We start from the raw sequence: 16,399 nt of genomic DNA, 5'->3' as shown, positions 1-16,399 counted from the left end.
AACCCCTACATCCCCCCGTAACCACACAGCTCCAACCCCTACATCCCTCTGTAACAACACAGTTCCAACCCCTACATCCCCCTGTAACAACACAGCTCCAACCCCTACATTGCTTGTGTCGATAGCGACTTTAAAGAGTTTCAAGAAATGTGGCATGGCTAAAACTGGCGCGGTACAGTGGTTAATACTGCTTTTAAATTTTCAAATGCCCCGTGGCATTGTTCTGACCACCGAAATTTCACGTTCTTCTTTAGCAAATCCATCAGCAGTGCCACCACGCTACTTAAGTTTGGTACAAATTTCCTGTAGAATCTGCTCCGTCCCAAAAAACGTGTCACTTCCTCCTTCAAGGATGTTCTTGGAAATTCCTCAATAGTCTTCATCTTCATGTTCCTCGGTGTCATCTGTCCATGTCCGACGTTGTGCCCTAAGAATGTCACTTCCATTTTCACAAGTTCTACTTTTGCCACGTTTATGATCAACTTTGCCTTCCGTAGTCTCTCAAAGAGCTCTGCCAAATGCTTTGTGCGATCTAAGTCATCTATACAGATGGCATAATTAGTCAATCCTGCCACAACTCTGATCATAAGCCTTTGAAAAGTGGCTGGTGCGTTTTTCATTCCAAAGGACATGACTTTAAATTGCTACAGCCCATTTGGGGTCACAAATGCAGAAACTTCTTTCACTCTCTCCGACAAAGGTACTTGCCAGTAACCACGAAGTAAATCCAACGTTGTGATGTAAGTGGCTTGTCCTACTTTTTCCATACAGTCCTTTGGGTATATGTGTGATTTGGCCACAGCATTGACCTTCCAATAATCTACACAAAATCGTTGAGTACCATCAGGCTTGGGAACTGACAGGATTGGCAAACTCCACTCATTTTGATTTGGTTCTATGTTGTCTTCTTGGCGCATCACTTCTACTTCCTTCTGAACCTATGCTGCTTTGAGAGGATTAAGTCTGTAGAGATGTTGTTTTATCAGAACTGCATTCCCTACATCAACTTCATGTATGACTATGGTATTAGTCCTCCCCATTCGATTTCTACATAAGACCTCATAGCACTGTAACAAGTCTTTCAATTCAGTTTTCTGTCCCTGGGACAGACAGCTCACTACCCTATCCCATTCGTTAAGGACGTCCTCATCATTCAATTTATTCTGAGGCACATAAAAATCCAATCATCTGGATTTGATTCTTCACTCTGAGTGGCATTAAGTTCTACCTGTTTCTCTGGTTCCCTTTGCCTGTCATAGTAAGGTTTCAGCATGTTCACATAAAATAGCTGATTAACTTATATTTTGTATTTGGCATCTTTACCAGATAAGTCACCTGACTTAACTTCCTCTCAATCTGACAGGGACCACTAAACCTTGCTTTGAAGGGATCTTGACCACTGATAACAGCACCAATACTTTATCCCCACAGGCAAATGTATGAATTTTAGATTTCTTATCTGCTTCTTACTTCATTATGTGCTGTGCCGCCTTCAAATGTTGTCTAGCTAATTCACTTACTCTGTGTAATCTTTCTCTCACCTCAGATACATAATCCAACAGTGTGATCTCTGACTTCAGACCTATCAACTTTTTCTAAATTAATTTTAAAGACCCTTTTACTATGTGTCCGAATATCAATTCAAATGGAATAAACTGCATCAATTCATTTGGAGCGTCTCTAATAGCAAATAATATAAATGGAATACCTTTATCCCAATCATTTGGGTAATCCTGGCAATAAGCCCTCAGCATTGTCTTTAGGATCTGATGCCATCTTTCCAATGCTCCCTGGGATTCAGGATGGTACATACTTGATTTAAAGTGTTGGATGCCTAAACTATCCATGACCTCCTTAAATAATTTAGCAGTAAAATTGGTCCCTTGGTCCGACTGAATCTCCCTGGGTAGTCCATAACAAGTAAAGTAAGCAGCAACATCTCCACAACCTTAAAAACTGAAAGAACTGCGGATGCTGTAAATCAGGAACAAAAACAAAGTTGCTGGAAAAGCCCAGCAGGTCTGGCAGCATCTGTGAAGGAAAAAACAGGTTTAACGTTTCGGGTCTGGTAACCCTTCCTGAGAACCTCCACAACCTTTCTTGCCTTGACATGTTGTGATGGATTTGCCCCCAAAAATCTGGTAGACCCATCCATTGTGGTTGGCAAATACTGGTTGCCACTTTTGGTTTTAGGTAGGGGACCTACACAATCAGTCATAACCTGTGTAAAAGGTTCTTCAAATGTGGGAACTGGCATCAAAGGCACTGGTTTATTACTGCCTGTGACTTTCCTACCATCTGACACGTATAATAGGTACGGCAAAATTCAACCACATCTTTATACAATCCAGGCCAATAGAAATGCTTCTGTATCTTGTCCTGAGTCTTCCTCACTTGTAGATGACCTCCTACAGTTAATTTGTGTGTTCCCCACAATACTTCCTGTCCATGTGCTACCAGCAACAAAATATGGTGAACTTCCGCCCATTTCTCCTCTGCACTAACCTCCCAACGTTTCTATTTCTGCCTCAAGATTTTATCCTTAAGGTAATAACATTCTGAAATACATTCTGATTCCTTTTCTGAGTAGGCTTTATGATATAAATCCTTTATCGTCTCATCTTTTTGCTGTAAGTCCATTAATCTTTCATAACTAAACACGTCTGCCTGATCCTCTACCTGCTTAGGTTTTTCCTTTACCATCTCATCAAACAGAGTGTCAGCTAACGGAACCTCAACTTCTTCATCATTCTCTTCTGTTTTCCGTTCTTGTTTTAACTTATGGCTGCGGAATCTTGTCACTACAAAGTCTGGAAAAATTCCAGGATATTTTCCTTTTAACTCCTCGGTTCCCTGGTTTCCTTTTCCACCACAGTGGACATATCTCCCACCTTTGATCCAGCTATATTGTTTCCAAGAACTAACTGTATCCTTGGAATAACCATTCTTTCAATCACTCCCACTATCACTTCCCCAGCCTTGATTGGACTTTCTAGCCTTATATTACACAGGGAACACTACTGCTCTCCCCATTTTTTCCACAGATTATCATTCTCTCTGGCAATATTTCAGAAGGAGTGCAAATATTTTCATCTCTTATTGTTAGAGACTGACCAGCTCCTGTATCTCTCAATATTTTAACTTCTTTACCTATTCCCCCTGTTCTACCTGAGTAAACCTTACCCACAGAGGTTAAGTATTTGAAGAGATCGGGTGTTGTCTTACTATGTGGCCCGTGACTAGGCTGTGCACTCTCCTGCAACTTCTCGAATTCTCTTGGGATTTCCTTCACTACCTCAACCAATCTCACTGGTTTAGTCTCTTTTACCACATCCTTTTCCCCAGTGCCTCTCTTAAACCACCAACACTGTGACTTTGTGTGTCTCACCTTATCGCAGTGAAAACACCTGAAGTCTTTCACCCCTTTTTCACTCTCTTGGGTTTCTTTTTTCACATGTGGTAAACTGTTCCCAGTGTGATCTACTTTTTGTTTCTCATTAAAGGATCACCCTATGTCCTAATTTCTATCCCTCATAGAATGAAATTGGTGTCGGAAGCTAGATTTCAAATCATGCATTAATGCGTATTCATTTGCCATCTCAGCTCTTCTCACTGTTTTAACTTTCTGTTCCTCACCTTGAGTTCTTATCACTTCTGGAAGTGAGTCCTTAAACTCCTCTAGCAGAATAATCTCTCTAAAATCCTCATATATCTTTCGATCTTTAATGCTCTCACCCATCTATCAAAGTTGCTCTATTTAATTCTTTCAAACTCGACATAATTCTAACCTGGTTCCTTTTTCACATTTCTGAACCACTGTCTATATGCTTCCGGTACCAATTCGTAGGGACTCAAAATAGCCTGTTTTACTTCTTTATAGTTTCCTGACACCTCTTCTGACAGTGCTGCAAACACTTCACTAGCCCTGACTGCCAACTTGGTCTTAATTAAGTAAAAACCGAAAGAACTGCGGATGCTGTAAATCGGGAACAAAAACAAAGTTGTTGGAAAAGCTCAGCAGGTCTGGCAGCATCTGTGAAGGAAATGACAGAGTTAACGTTTTGGGTCCGGTGACCCTTCCTCAGAACACCTTGTTGGTCTTAATTAACATTACCCACGCAGACTCTGGCCAGTTCATCTGTTTGGCCAATTTCTCAAAGGAAATGAAAAAGGCTTCTACAACTTTTTCATTACATTTAGGTAAGGTTTTGACATATTTGTATATATCCCTACCAGGTCTTTGGCTACAATGTGTAGCTCATCATCACTCTCTTCCTCACTAAGCCTACGTTCTACCTTCATTTCCATCATTTTAAGTTGGCTATCCTGTTTAATTTGCAACTTCAGAAGTTCAAACTCTCTCTCTTTCTCCCCTCTTTTTCTTTTTCTTCTGCCCGAGCTCTCCTTTCCCTTTCTTTATCTTCTAACTCCAATTGTCTAATTTGTATTTTAATTTTTTCTAACTCTACTGTACTTACCTGTTTTTCTGGTATACCTAAATGCTTAATTTCAGCTTTCTTCTTATCCCTAGTTAAACCCAATTCTAGCCTGTCTGCTAATTCTACAAGTTTATCCTCTTTCTAAACTTTCTTGGCAAATTTACGAAGCATCTTCAAACCCCAGAATCTCTTCAATAATGTTACAAGCCACTTCCCCACTTTTGATTTAACCATCAACAAGCAACTGAAATTAAACAGATTTTTCACTCAGAACATAGAACTGTACAGCAGACTACAGGCCCTTCGGCCCACGGTGTTGTGCCGAACGTTTACCGTAATCCTAAGGTCTATTTAACCTCCACCCCTACCTTATACTGTCATCCATATGCCTATCTAATACCCGCTTAAATGCCCCTAATAAGGCCGACTCCACTACCGTCTCCGGCAATGTATTCCACGCCCCGACCTCTCTCTGAGTAAAGAACCTACCTCTGATGTCTCCCGTATATCTACCTCCACTCACTTTAAAATTATGCCCCCTCATAATAGCTACCTCCACCCTAGGAAAAAGTCTCTGGCTGTCCACTCTATCTATACCTCTGATCATTTTGTACACCTCTATCACGTCACCTCTCATCCTTTGTCGTTCTAAAGAGAAAAGCCCTAGCTCTCTCAATCTTTCCTCGTAAGACCTTCCCTCCATTCCAGGCAACATCCTGGTAAATCTCCTCTGCACCTTTTCCAATGCTTCCACATCTTTCCTGTAATGAGGCGACCAGAACTGGACACAATACTCCAGATGTGGCCGAACCAGGGTTTTGTTTAGCTGGAGCATAACTTCACGGCTCTTGAACTCAATCCCTCTATTAATGAAAGCTAACACACCATATGCCTTCTTAACAACTCTATCCACCTGGGTGGCAACTTTCAGGGAACTGTGGACATGAACACCAAGATCCCTCTGGTCCTCCACACTGCCAAGAATCTTTCTGTTAACCCTGTATTCTGCTTTCAAGTTTGTCCTTCCAAAATGAATCACCTCACACTTTTCAGGGTTAAACTCCATCTGCCACTTCTCAGCTCAGCTCTGCATCCTATCAATGTCCCTTTGTAACCTAGAACAGCCCTCCACACTATCCACAACTCGACCCACCTTCGTATCGTCCGCGAACTTACTAATCCACCCTTCCACTCCTTTATCCAAATCATTTACAAAAATCACAAATAGAAGAGGACTCAGAATAGATCCTTGTGGTACACCACTCGTAACTGAGCACCATGTTGAATATTTTCCGTCCACTACTACCCTTTGCCTTCTAAGGGTCAGCCAATTCCGAATCCAATCTGCCACATTTCCCCCTATCCCATGCCTCCTTATCTTCTGCATGACCGTTACTTAATACCTTACTTAAATCCATGTATACCACATCCACTGCTCTAACTTCATCCATGTGTTTGGTCACCTCTTCAAAGAATTCAATAAGGTTTGTGAGGCATGATCTACCCCTCACAAATCCATGCTGACTATCACAAATCAAACTGTACCTATCCAAATGATCATAAATCCTATCTCTCAGAGCCCTTTCCAATAATTTGCCCACCACTGACGTAAGACTAACTGGCCTGTAATTTTCGGGGTTATCCCTATTCCCTTTTTTGAACAAGGGAATGACGTTTGCCTCTCTCCAATCTTCGTGCACTATACCTGTGGACAGTGAGGACGAAAAGATCATCGCCAAAGGTCCTGCGATCTCTTCCCTCGCTTCACGTAGAATCCTTGGATAAATCCCATCAGGCCCGGGGGACTTATCTATCTTCAAGTTCCTCAAAATTCCTAGTACATCTTCCTTGCTAACATTGACCTCCTTTAGCTTACCAACCTGTTTCACACTGTCCTCCTCTACAACAAGGTCCCTATCAGTTGTGAATACCAAAGGAAAGTATTCATTAAGGACCTCTCCTATCTCTTTAGACTCCGTGCACAAATTCCCACTTCTCATTTAAGTTTTACTTAAAGATCAACGACACTAATCTCCAGAGTCGACACAGTGTGGAGCTGGAGGAACACAGCAGGTCAGGTAGCATCAGAGGAGAAGGAAAGTCGACGTTTCAGGTCGAAACCCTTCATCGGGACCTGAAACATCGCCTTTCCTGCTTCTCTGATGCTACCTGACCTGCTGTGTTTCTCCAGCTCCACACTGTATCGACTCTGACTTCCAGCATATGCAGTTCTTGCTATCTCCGACTCGCTAATCCCTATTTCTGTTTAAATCTGCTGGGAACTTTCATACTCTAAATCTATCCAAATCTGTTCAAATCCTAGACCCAAGCTGTCCCAATCGGTGCAAATCCCAGACCTGACCTGGCCAGATCTCAGACCTGAGCCCCCAAACTGTTATAAAGCATAACTAAAACTGAAACACCAAAAGAGGCTCACAAAGAACAAAGAAAATTACAGCACAGGAACAGCCCCTTCGGCCCTCCAAGCCTGCGCCGATCCGGATCCTCTATCTAAACCTGTCGCCTATTTTCCGAGGATCTATATCCCTCTGCTCCCTGCCCATTCATGATTCTGTCTAGATACATTTTAAATGACGCTATCGTGCCCGCCTCTACCACCTCTGCTGGCATGCATTCCAGGCACCCACCACCCTCTGCGTAAAGAACTTTCCACGCATATTTCCCTTAAACTTTTCCCCTCTCACCTTGAAATCATGACCCCTAGTAATTGAGTCCACCACTGTGGGAAAAAGCTTCTTGCTATCCACCCTGTCTATACCTCTCATGATTTTGTAGACCTCAATCAGGTCCCCCCTCAACCTCCATCTTTCTAATGTAAATAATCCTAATCTACTCAACCTCTCTTCATAGCTAGCGCCCTCCATACCAGGCAACATCCTGGTGAACCTCCTCTGCACCCTCTCCAAAGCATCCACATCCTTTTGGTAATGTGGCGACCAGAACTGTACGCAGTATTCCACATGTGGTCGAACCAAAGTCCTTTACAACTGTAACATGACCTGCCAACTCTTGCACTCAATAGCCCATCCGATGAATGAAAGCATGCTGTATGCCTTCTTGACCACTCTATTGATCTGTGTAACGACCTTCAGGGTACAATGGACCTGAACACCCAGATCTCTCTGTGCATCAGTTTTCCCAGGGCTTCTCACCTCTCCTTATAATCTGTTAAAAGAAGTGTGAAAAATGGTATAACCTGCCTCTCACTAAAGGAGTGGTTAAATGAAATAAACTCCTGACACTCACTCTAATCAACAAGTAACAATTTATTTATCTCACTCTAACAGTGAACAAATTAACTGAAATATTAACAAACTGAACCATTCCCCTCTAACTACTAACTATTCCTAAATAAAATAAAATTCTGATGGTATGCTTTTCCAATAAATAGAAGTCCCACTTATACAAACCAACATTAAAAAATTAGAACTTAGTCTCTTGAAATTACAGCCAGCTAACTGTTCCTAAATAAAACAAAATTCTAATGGTATGCTTTTCCAAAAAATACAGGTCCCACTTATACAAACCAACATTAAAATATTAGAACTTAGTCTCTCGAAATTACAGCCAGGTTACGTCTTCTGGAATGTTCTGTGTCTTCTCTGTTGATCTTCTGTCAGGAATATTAACTAAGAGTGCCGTGGTATCTTTATTTAGATGATACTTTCTCTAAGAGCTGAGAGATCTGATCCCTTAGCAGATGGCAGTTTGTTCTCTGCTGATTTTGCAACTGCCCTATTTTTTATACCTTTGATGACATATCAATTTCTTACAATAGGATTGGTTCTATGTTGTCAAAACCATCAGATTTAATTGGTTTTTCATATCCAAGTGCCTGGTTTAAGTTAATTAGCTAAATCAAACTTGTTGTCTTGATAACAAAACCAAATTGCTGCATGGCCTGCTAACCATCCAGCCTTTTGATGCAAAGGTTATAATTCAGGTGCTCTGTGCACCTGCAAACCCACAAGCAACCCATAGACATTTTGTTTTAACCTCAAATCCAAGAAAAAGCACATCATCTTTTAAGCACCAAATTCTAACATTCTGCCTTGCAATCCACAAGTACTCTACCCAACCTTGCAACAATATCTTGAAGGGCTCATCCAGTGAGGCATATGGTACAAGTCAGGGATAAGAAAGGTGCAGTCACTGTGGTACTGTTATACGATGGCCTCCCAATAGCCAGTGGGAGATAGATGAACAGACATTTCGGCAGATCCTGGAAAAATGTAAAAACAACTGGGCTGTTATAGTGGATGATTTTAATTTCCTCAATATTGACTGGGAGTCTCTTGGTGCTAGGGGCTTAGATGGGGCAGAATTTGTCAGGTGAATCCAGGAGGGACTCTTGAAACAATATGTAGATAGCCCAGCTAGGAAAGGGGCCATACTAGACCTTGTCTTGGGGAATGAGCCTGGTTAGGTGATCAAATTTTCAATGGGGAAGCATTTTGGGAGCAGTGGCCATAATTCTATTTGTTTTTAGTTGCTTAAGAATAAGGATAAAAATAGTCCTCGGGTGGAAGTGCTAAATTGGGTGAAGGCTAATTACAACAGTATTAGAAAGGAACTTAGGAATGTAGATTGGGAGCAACTGTTTGAGAGTAAATCCACATCTGACTTGTGGCAATCTTTTAAAGGCAAGTTGATCAGAGTTCAGGAGGAGTATGTTCCTGAAAGGGTGAAAGGTGTGGAAGATAATATTCGGGCACCCTGGATGACAAGAGATATTGAAAGTTTAGTCAAAAAAAAAAGAAGCATATGTAAGTTTTAAGAAACTGAAATAAAACAAGACCCTTGAGGATTATAAAGGAAACAGGAAAGAACTTAAACAAGGAATTAGGATGACTAGAAGGTCACATGAAATTTCCTTGGCAAGTTAGATTAAGGAGAATCCCAAGACATTTTATACATATATTAGGAGCAACAGGGTAGCTAGGGAAAAAATAGGTCCACTCAAGGACAAAGGAAGGAATTTATGCTTGGGGAGGTGATGGCCTAATGGTATTATTGCTGGACTATTAATCCAGAGACCCAGGCAATGTTCTAGGACCATCAGTTCAAATCTCACTCTAGCAGATGGTGGAATTTGAATTCAATAAAAATCTGAAGTTTAGAGTTTAATGATGACCACAAAACTATTGTCATTTTTTGGAAAAACCCATCTAGTTCACTAATGTTCTTTAGGGAAGGAAATTTGTCATCCTTACCTGGTCTGGCCTACATGTGACTCCAGACCCACAGCAATGTGGTTGACTCTTAACTGCCATCTGGGCAATTAGGAATGGCCAATAAATGCTGGGACTGGCCAGCGATGCCATGAATGAATAGAAAAAAATTATGTGTGGAGCCACAGGAAGTGGGTGAGGTCCTTAATGCAAAGTACTCATTAGGGCTGAGTATTGGTATTCACTAAGGAGAAAGACATGAATGATGTTAACAATAGAGATGAGATATCTTGATATTCTAGGGCATTTCAATATTAAGAATGAAGAGATGTTGGGTGTCTTGAAACACCTTAAAGGAGATAAGTCTCCAGGGCTTGATGGGACAGGGTTAATCCAGGAATTTATAGGATTGGTAAACCTCACATCAATCGTCAGAAAATTATTGGAGAAAATTTTTAGGGGCAGGATTTAGTTGCTTTTGGAAACGAATGGACTTTTTAGTGAGAGTCAGCATAACTTTGTGCAGGGGAGGTCTTACCTCACAAATTTGATTAAGTTTTTTGAGGAAGTGACGAAGATGATTGATTGAATTAGGGCAGTGGAAGAACCAAGCGGTCTACCTGGACTTTACTGAAGAATTTGACAAAAGTGCCTCATGATCCAGAAAATTAAGTCACATGAGATCCACAGTGCATGGGTAAATTGGATGCAAAATTGGTCATAGAAGACACAGGGTAGTTGAAGAGGTGTGTTTTTCTGACAGGCGATCTGTGTCCAACGGTGTTCTGCAAGGAATCAATGCTGGGATGGATATCTGTTGTTTATAATTTATATAAATGATTTGGATGATAATGTAGGTGGTCTGATAGTAGGTTTGTAGACAGTATAAAGATTGGTGAAGTTGTGGATAGTGAGGAAGGTTGTCAAAGGATATGAGACAGGGAGGCAATGGCCTAGTGGTATTATCGCTGGACTGTTAATCCAGAGACCACCAGATAATGTTCTGGGGACTGGTTCAAATCCTGCCATTACAGATGGTGAAATTTGAATTCAATAAAAATTTCTGGAATTAAGAATCTAATGATGACCATGAATCCATTGTCGATTGTTGGGGGAAAACCCATCTGGTTCACTAATGCCCTTTAGGGAAGGAAACTGCCATTCTTACCTGGGCTAGCCTCCCTGTGACTCCAGACCCACACCAATGTGGTTGACTCTTAAATGCCCTCTGGGCAATTAGGAATGGTCAATGAATGCTGCCTAGCCAGCAATGTCCTCATCCCGTGAATGAATAAAGAAAAAAATAATACTGCAGGGTATAGATCAGCTGGAAAGTTGGGTAGAAAAATGGCAGATAGAGTTTAAAGTGGACAATTTAATCTGTGAGGCATTGCATTTTGGGGGATCAAATAAAATTTATGATTTTTGATTTATGATGAAATATTATCATGTGTACTGAAATACAGTGAAAACCCTTGTTTATGAGCAGTACAGGCAGATCGCAGCAAGCAAAGGATGTATAGATCAAAAAGACTGAAAGGCATGTAGGTTACATTGCAGGTTACATTATTTCAGGCTAGAGTCCATTCAGCAGTCTAATAACAGCCGGAAAGAAGCTGTTCCTGAACCTGCTGATGCATGTGTTCAGGCTTCTGTATCTTCTGCCTGATGGAAGAGGTTGTAGGAGGTCATTACTGGGGTGTGATGGGTCTTTGATGATGTTGGCTACGTTTCTGCAGCAATGAGCCATGTAAATGGAGTCCATGGATGGAAGGTTGGCTTCTGTGATGTTCTGGACTGTGCACACCACCTTCTGTAGTTTCTTACAGTCCTGAGCAGAGCAGTTGCCAGACCAGGCCGTTATGTTTTCAATGGTGCATCTGTAGAAAGTGGTGAAGGACCTTATGGACATGGCAAATTTCCTGAGTCGCCTGAGGAAGAAGAGGTGTTGTTGTACCTTCTTGACTGTCACATTTACATGGGAAGTCCGGGACAGGTGGTTGGTTATCGTCACTCCGAGGATCTTGATGCTCTTCACCCTCTCAAACTCAGTTCCATTGATGTAGTTGGGGCCATGTTCTCCTCCTTTCTTTCTGAAGTCAATGATCAGTTCTTTAGTTGCTGACATTGAGTGAGAGGTTGTTCTCATTTCACCACGTCACCAAGCCCTCTATCTCCCTTCTGTATTCTGACTCGTCGTTGTTAGATATCTGTCCCACTACGGTGGTGTCATCAGCAAACTTGTAGATGGCATTCATTCGGAATTTGGCAACACAGCCATAGGTGTACAGGGAGGACAGTAGGGGGGCTGAGGACGTATCCTTGGGGGGCTTCAGTGTTGAGTATAATTGTGGAGGAGGTGCAGTTACCTATCCTCACTGATTGTGGCCTGTGGGTCAGGAAGCTCGCTTCACCGGAGGTGCACGGACGATGTTACCTAGCAGGGTGACGAAACGTCTGCAACCAAACCCAGCGGCTCGATGAGCAAGTCTACCCACTCATCCACAACCTGAGCTACAAGTCTTCTCAAAAAACTTTAAAGTAGGCAAACTGTAGGGAATCTTATAAAGCCAGTTGATCAGAGTTCAGTAAATGGCAGGGGCCTTAAGAGCATTGATATACAGAGGGATCTTGGTGCAAATCCATAGCTCCCTGAAAGTGGCAACACAAGCGGATAAGGTGGTAAAGAGGGCATATGGCATGTTTGCCTTCATCATTCAGGGTATTGAGTATAAAAGTTGGCAAATCATATTGCAGCTGTACAAAATGTTTAGTTAGGCCGCATTTGGAGTGTCATGTACAGTTCTGGTTGCCACACTACGGGATGGATATGGAGGCTTTGGAGAGGGTGTAAAAGAGGTTGGCCAGGATGTTGCCTGGATTGGAGTGGAGAAAGGACATGTTGGACAAACTTAGGTTGTTTTCCCTAGAGCATCGGAGGCTGAAGGGCAATCTGATAGAAGTGTATAAAACTGAGAGGTATGGATAGGGTGGATAGTTGGAGTCTGGGTGGGAATGTCAAATACGAGGGGGCATAGGTTTAAGGTGAGAGGAGAAAACTTCTTAAACTTTAGAGGAAAGTTTTTTATGCAGAGCCTGGTAGGTGCCTGGAATGTGGCACCAGGGGTAGTGGTAGAGGCAAATACAATAGCAACGTTTAAGCAGAATTTAGACAGACACATAAACAGACAGGGAGTAGAGGGATACAGACCATGGGCAGGCAAATGGGATTCATTTAGAATAGCATCATGGTCAGCACAGGCATGGTGGGCCAAAGTGCCTGCTCTTGAGCTGTACTGTTCTATGTTCAATGTTCACCTTTACCCTCCTGTGTTACTGAGATGGTAGTGTAGTGCTATTGTCACTGGGTGAGTAATCCAGAGTCCCAGGGTAATATAAAAAAGAACTGCAATCGCTGGAAATCAGAACCATTGAAGAAGGGTCATTGGACCCAAAATGTTAACTCTGCTTTCTCTCCATGGATGCTGCCAAACCTGCTCAGCTTTTCCAGCAATTTCCGTTTTTGTTGCCCCAGACTAATATCTTGGGCTCATAGCTTCAAATCCCACCATTGCAAACAGTGAAATTTGAATTCAGTAACTACTCTGGAATAAAAAGCTATTCTAGTGGTCACTATGTTATCACTGTCAATTGTCACAAAACCCACCTGTTTCTCTAACGCCATTTAGGGAGGGAAATATGCTGCCCTTACCTGGTCTGGCCTACATGTGACTCCAGATCAACAGCATATGGTTGATTCTTAACTGCCCTCTGGGTAATTAGGGATGGGCATAATTGCTAGCCTAGCCAGTAATGCCCACATACTGGGAACCAATTTGAAAAGTACCCTGAATCTGTCAGACTTAGAAATGAGAATTTAACAAATGGTTATGTTTATGGCTGCTGAACAGGGGAATTATTTTATTATGTGTTCAGCTCTGATCAGAGAGGATAATGTCTCTAAGGAGAGCCTTTGGGTTCATATTTTTAAATGTTGCATTCATCGCATTTATTGCTGTTTGACATTGATCGTGATCTGTGCTGATTTTGACTTGGTCTTGCTCAAGGCTTTTTCATCTTGACTGTTTTTTGCTGTTGCCTTCTTAGCAGTTTGGCTGCCCATTTTAACATTCACTGCACGTGGCCAGAGACTCACTGACACAACAGCCCCCAGTTACAGTGGCTTTTGATTTGATTTGATTTGATTTGATTTATTGTTGACATATTCACCTGAATACAGTGAAAAGCTTTGTTTTGCGAGCATTTTAGGCAGATCATAGGAAACAAGGACATACAGATCATAGGGTGCTTAGACAGAGTGAGGCACACAGGTTTACAGCTGCAGAGGAGATTATGGACCTCTTTAATTTCAAACACAATGTTGAATCTTTGAGACATGCATTCATCTCTCCAATCTAATCTAATAACAACCATATAGACTGTTTTTCAAGATTGTACCTGTTGTCTGCTAAAGATTTCACGTGGGCATCCTTCCTCACTAAGTATCAGAGACTTAAACTTGTTCCCATAAGTCAGTTTGGGGGCAGTGAATGCAGCTTAAAAATCAGGTAATTGACAGCTGAGAAGTGAATCCAAACAATTATCTAAAGTCACATGATTTCTAAGCAATACTTCCTTTTCAAAAAAATGGTTTTATTGTCCCAAATGTTTCTTAGGGACATTTTTCAAACCTAATCCAGTTAGAGAGTCATAGAGTACTACATGAAGACATGGTCCCTTCAACCCAAACTGGTCCATGCTGACCATGGTGCCCACTCAGCTAGTTCCAATTGCTCGCATTTGGTCCATATCTCTCTAAACCCTTCTCATCTATGTACCAATCCAAAAGTTTTTTAAATGTTGCTATTGTACCTGCCTCAACCACTTTCTCTGGCAGCCCATTCCATATACACACCACTCTGTGTGAAGAAGTTGCCTCCCAGGTCCTTTTTAAAGCTGTCCCCTCTCACCTTAAACTTATGCCCTCTTTCAATTTCCCATCCCTGGGGAAAATGACTATATGCATTCATCCTATCAATGCCTGTCATGATTTTATACACCTCAGTAAGGTCACCCCTCATTCTCCTACGTTCCAAGGAATAAAGTCATATCCTGGCCAACCTCTCCCTATAATTCAGCCTACTAGTCCTGGCAACATCCTTGTAAATCTTCTTTGCACACTTTCCAGTTTAACTATGTCTTTCCTATAACAGGGTGATCAAAACTGTACATAATACTCCAAGTGTGGCCTCACCAACGACTTATACTACTGTAACATAACATCCCAACTCCTATACTCAATGCCTTGACCGATGAAGGTCAGCATGCTAAATGCCTTCTTCACCACCCTGTCTACCTGTGACGCTTCTTTCAAAGAACTATGTGCTTGTACTCCTGGGTCCCTCTGTTCCATAATACTCCGCAGGACCTTACCATTTACTGTATAAGTCCTACCTTGGTTTGACTTTCCAAAATGCAACACATCACACTTATCTGTGTTGAATTGCATTTGCCAATCCTCATCCCACTTCTCCATCTGATCAAGATCCCTCTGTAATTTTTGATAACGTTCTTCACTATCAACGATACCTCCTAATTTTGTATCATCTGCAAACTTACTAATTATGCCTGTACATTCACATCCAGATCATTTACGGAAATAACAAATAACAAAGGTCCCAGCACCGACGCCTGTGCCACACCATTAGTCACAAACCTCCAGTCTGAGAAACAACCTTCAACCATCACCCTCTGCTTCTTACCATTGAGCCAAATTTGAATCCAATTAGCTAGCTTTCCCTGGATCCCATGCGACCCCAACTTTCATGACAAGCCTGCTGTGTGGGACCTTGTCAAAGGCCTTACTAAAGTCCATATTGACAACATCCACTGCCCTACCCTCATCCATCCTCTTGGTTACCTCTTTGAAAAACTATAAAAGATTTGTCAGACATGACTTCCTGCGCACAAATCCACGCTGACTATCCCTAATCAGACCTTGACTATCCAAATGTTGATTAATCCTGTCCGTCAGTATCCTCTCCAATATCTTGCCTACCACTGATGTCAGTGTCTGCATACTACTTAAAATGGATCCATTTTCCACAATCCTTCAAATTTTAAGTCCTCAAAGAAATAGTAAATTTCTTTGGTTTCAAAACAGGGAACCTAGACGCTCACCTCTGTTACATGTGGAAACAATTATTACTGAGAAATTATTCTGTGTGAGGGAACACAGCATATCTGCTCTCCATTATTGCAAAGAAGTTTAAAGAGATTTGCTGGATTTAACTTGCCCATTTTTTTTATTCATTGACGGGATGAGGGCGTCACTGACCAGGCAGATTTATTGCCCATCCCCATGAACTTCACCAATACATACATAATTCTATATTCTGTTTATTTATTATATTTATATTTATTTATGAAGGTGCCTTTTTTAAAATGTGGGGGCATTCAGTGTGTTAGGTGGTGATGAACTCACTACCCCCAGTGCAAGAGATCTGTCTGGATCATCCAACAAACAGCTCGTTAAATACTGAGAGGCAAACTTTAGCAAGCATCTCACCCTATCATGGACCTGGCTGTCCATAAACTGCAGACCATTGAGAGACTGGAACGTTCCGGAATCCAGCAATGAGAAGGCCAGCCACTGGTAACTTATAAAAACCAAAAGAACTGCGGATGCTGTAAATCAGGAATAAAAACAAAGTTGCTGGAAAAGCTCAGCAGGTCTGGCAGCATCTGTGGAGGAGAAAACAGAGTTAA

General features: G+C 41.8%; 1 protein-coding gene across 1 annotated transcript in view; it reads right to left on the bottom strand.

Moving 5' to 3' along the window:
* Window positions 1–9,112: 9,112 nt before the first annotated feature.
* The window catches only part of LOC125482215 (complement component C6-like), a 23,385-nt gene continuing 16,098 nt past the window's right edge, over window positions 9,113–16,399 (bottom strand). Inside the window, exon 10 of the mRNA XM_048594235.1 lies at window positions 9,113–9,176. Coding sequence (XP_048450192.1) covers window positions 9,113–9,176 — 64 coding nt within the window. The remainder of the gene's footprint in view (window positions 9,177–16,399) is intronic.

The sequence above is a fragment of the Rhincodon typus genome, chromosome 3 (genome assembly GCF_021869965.1).
Source record: "Rhincodon typus isolate 14 chromosome 3, sRhiTyp1.1, whole genome shotgun sequence".
NCBI lineage: Eukaryota > Metazoa > Chordata > Chondrichthyes > Orectolobiformes > Rhincodontidae > Rhincodon > Rhincodon typus.
Note: the sequence above shows the minus strand (reverse complement) of the source record. Positions and strands in the feature narration are given on the sequence as shown.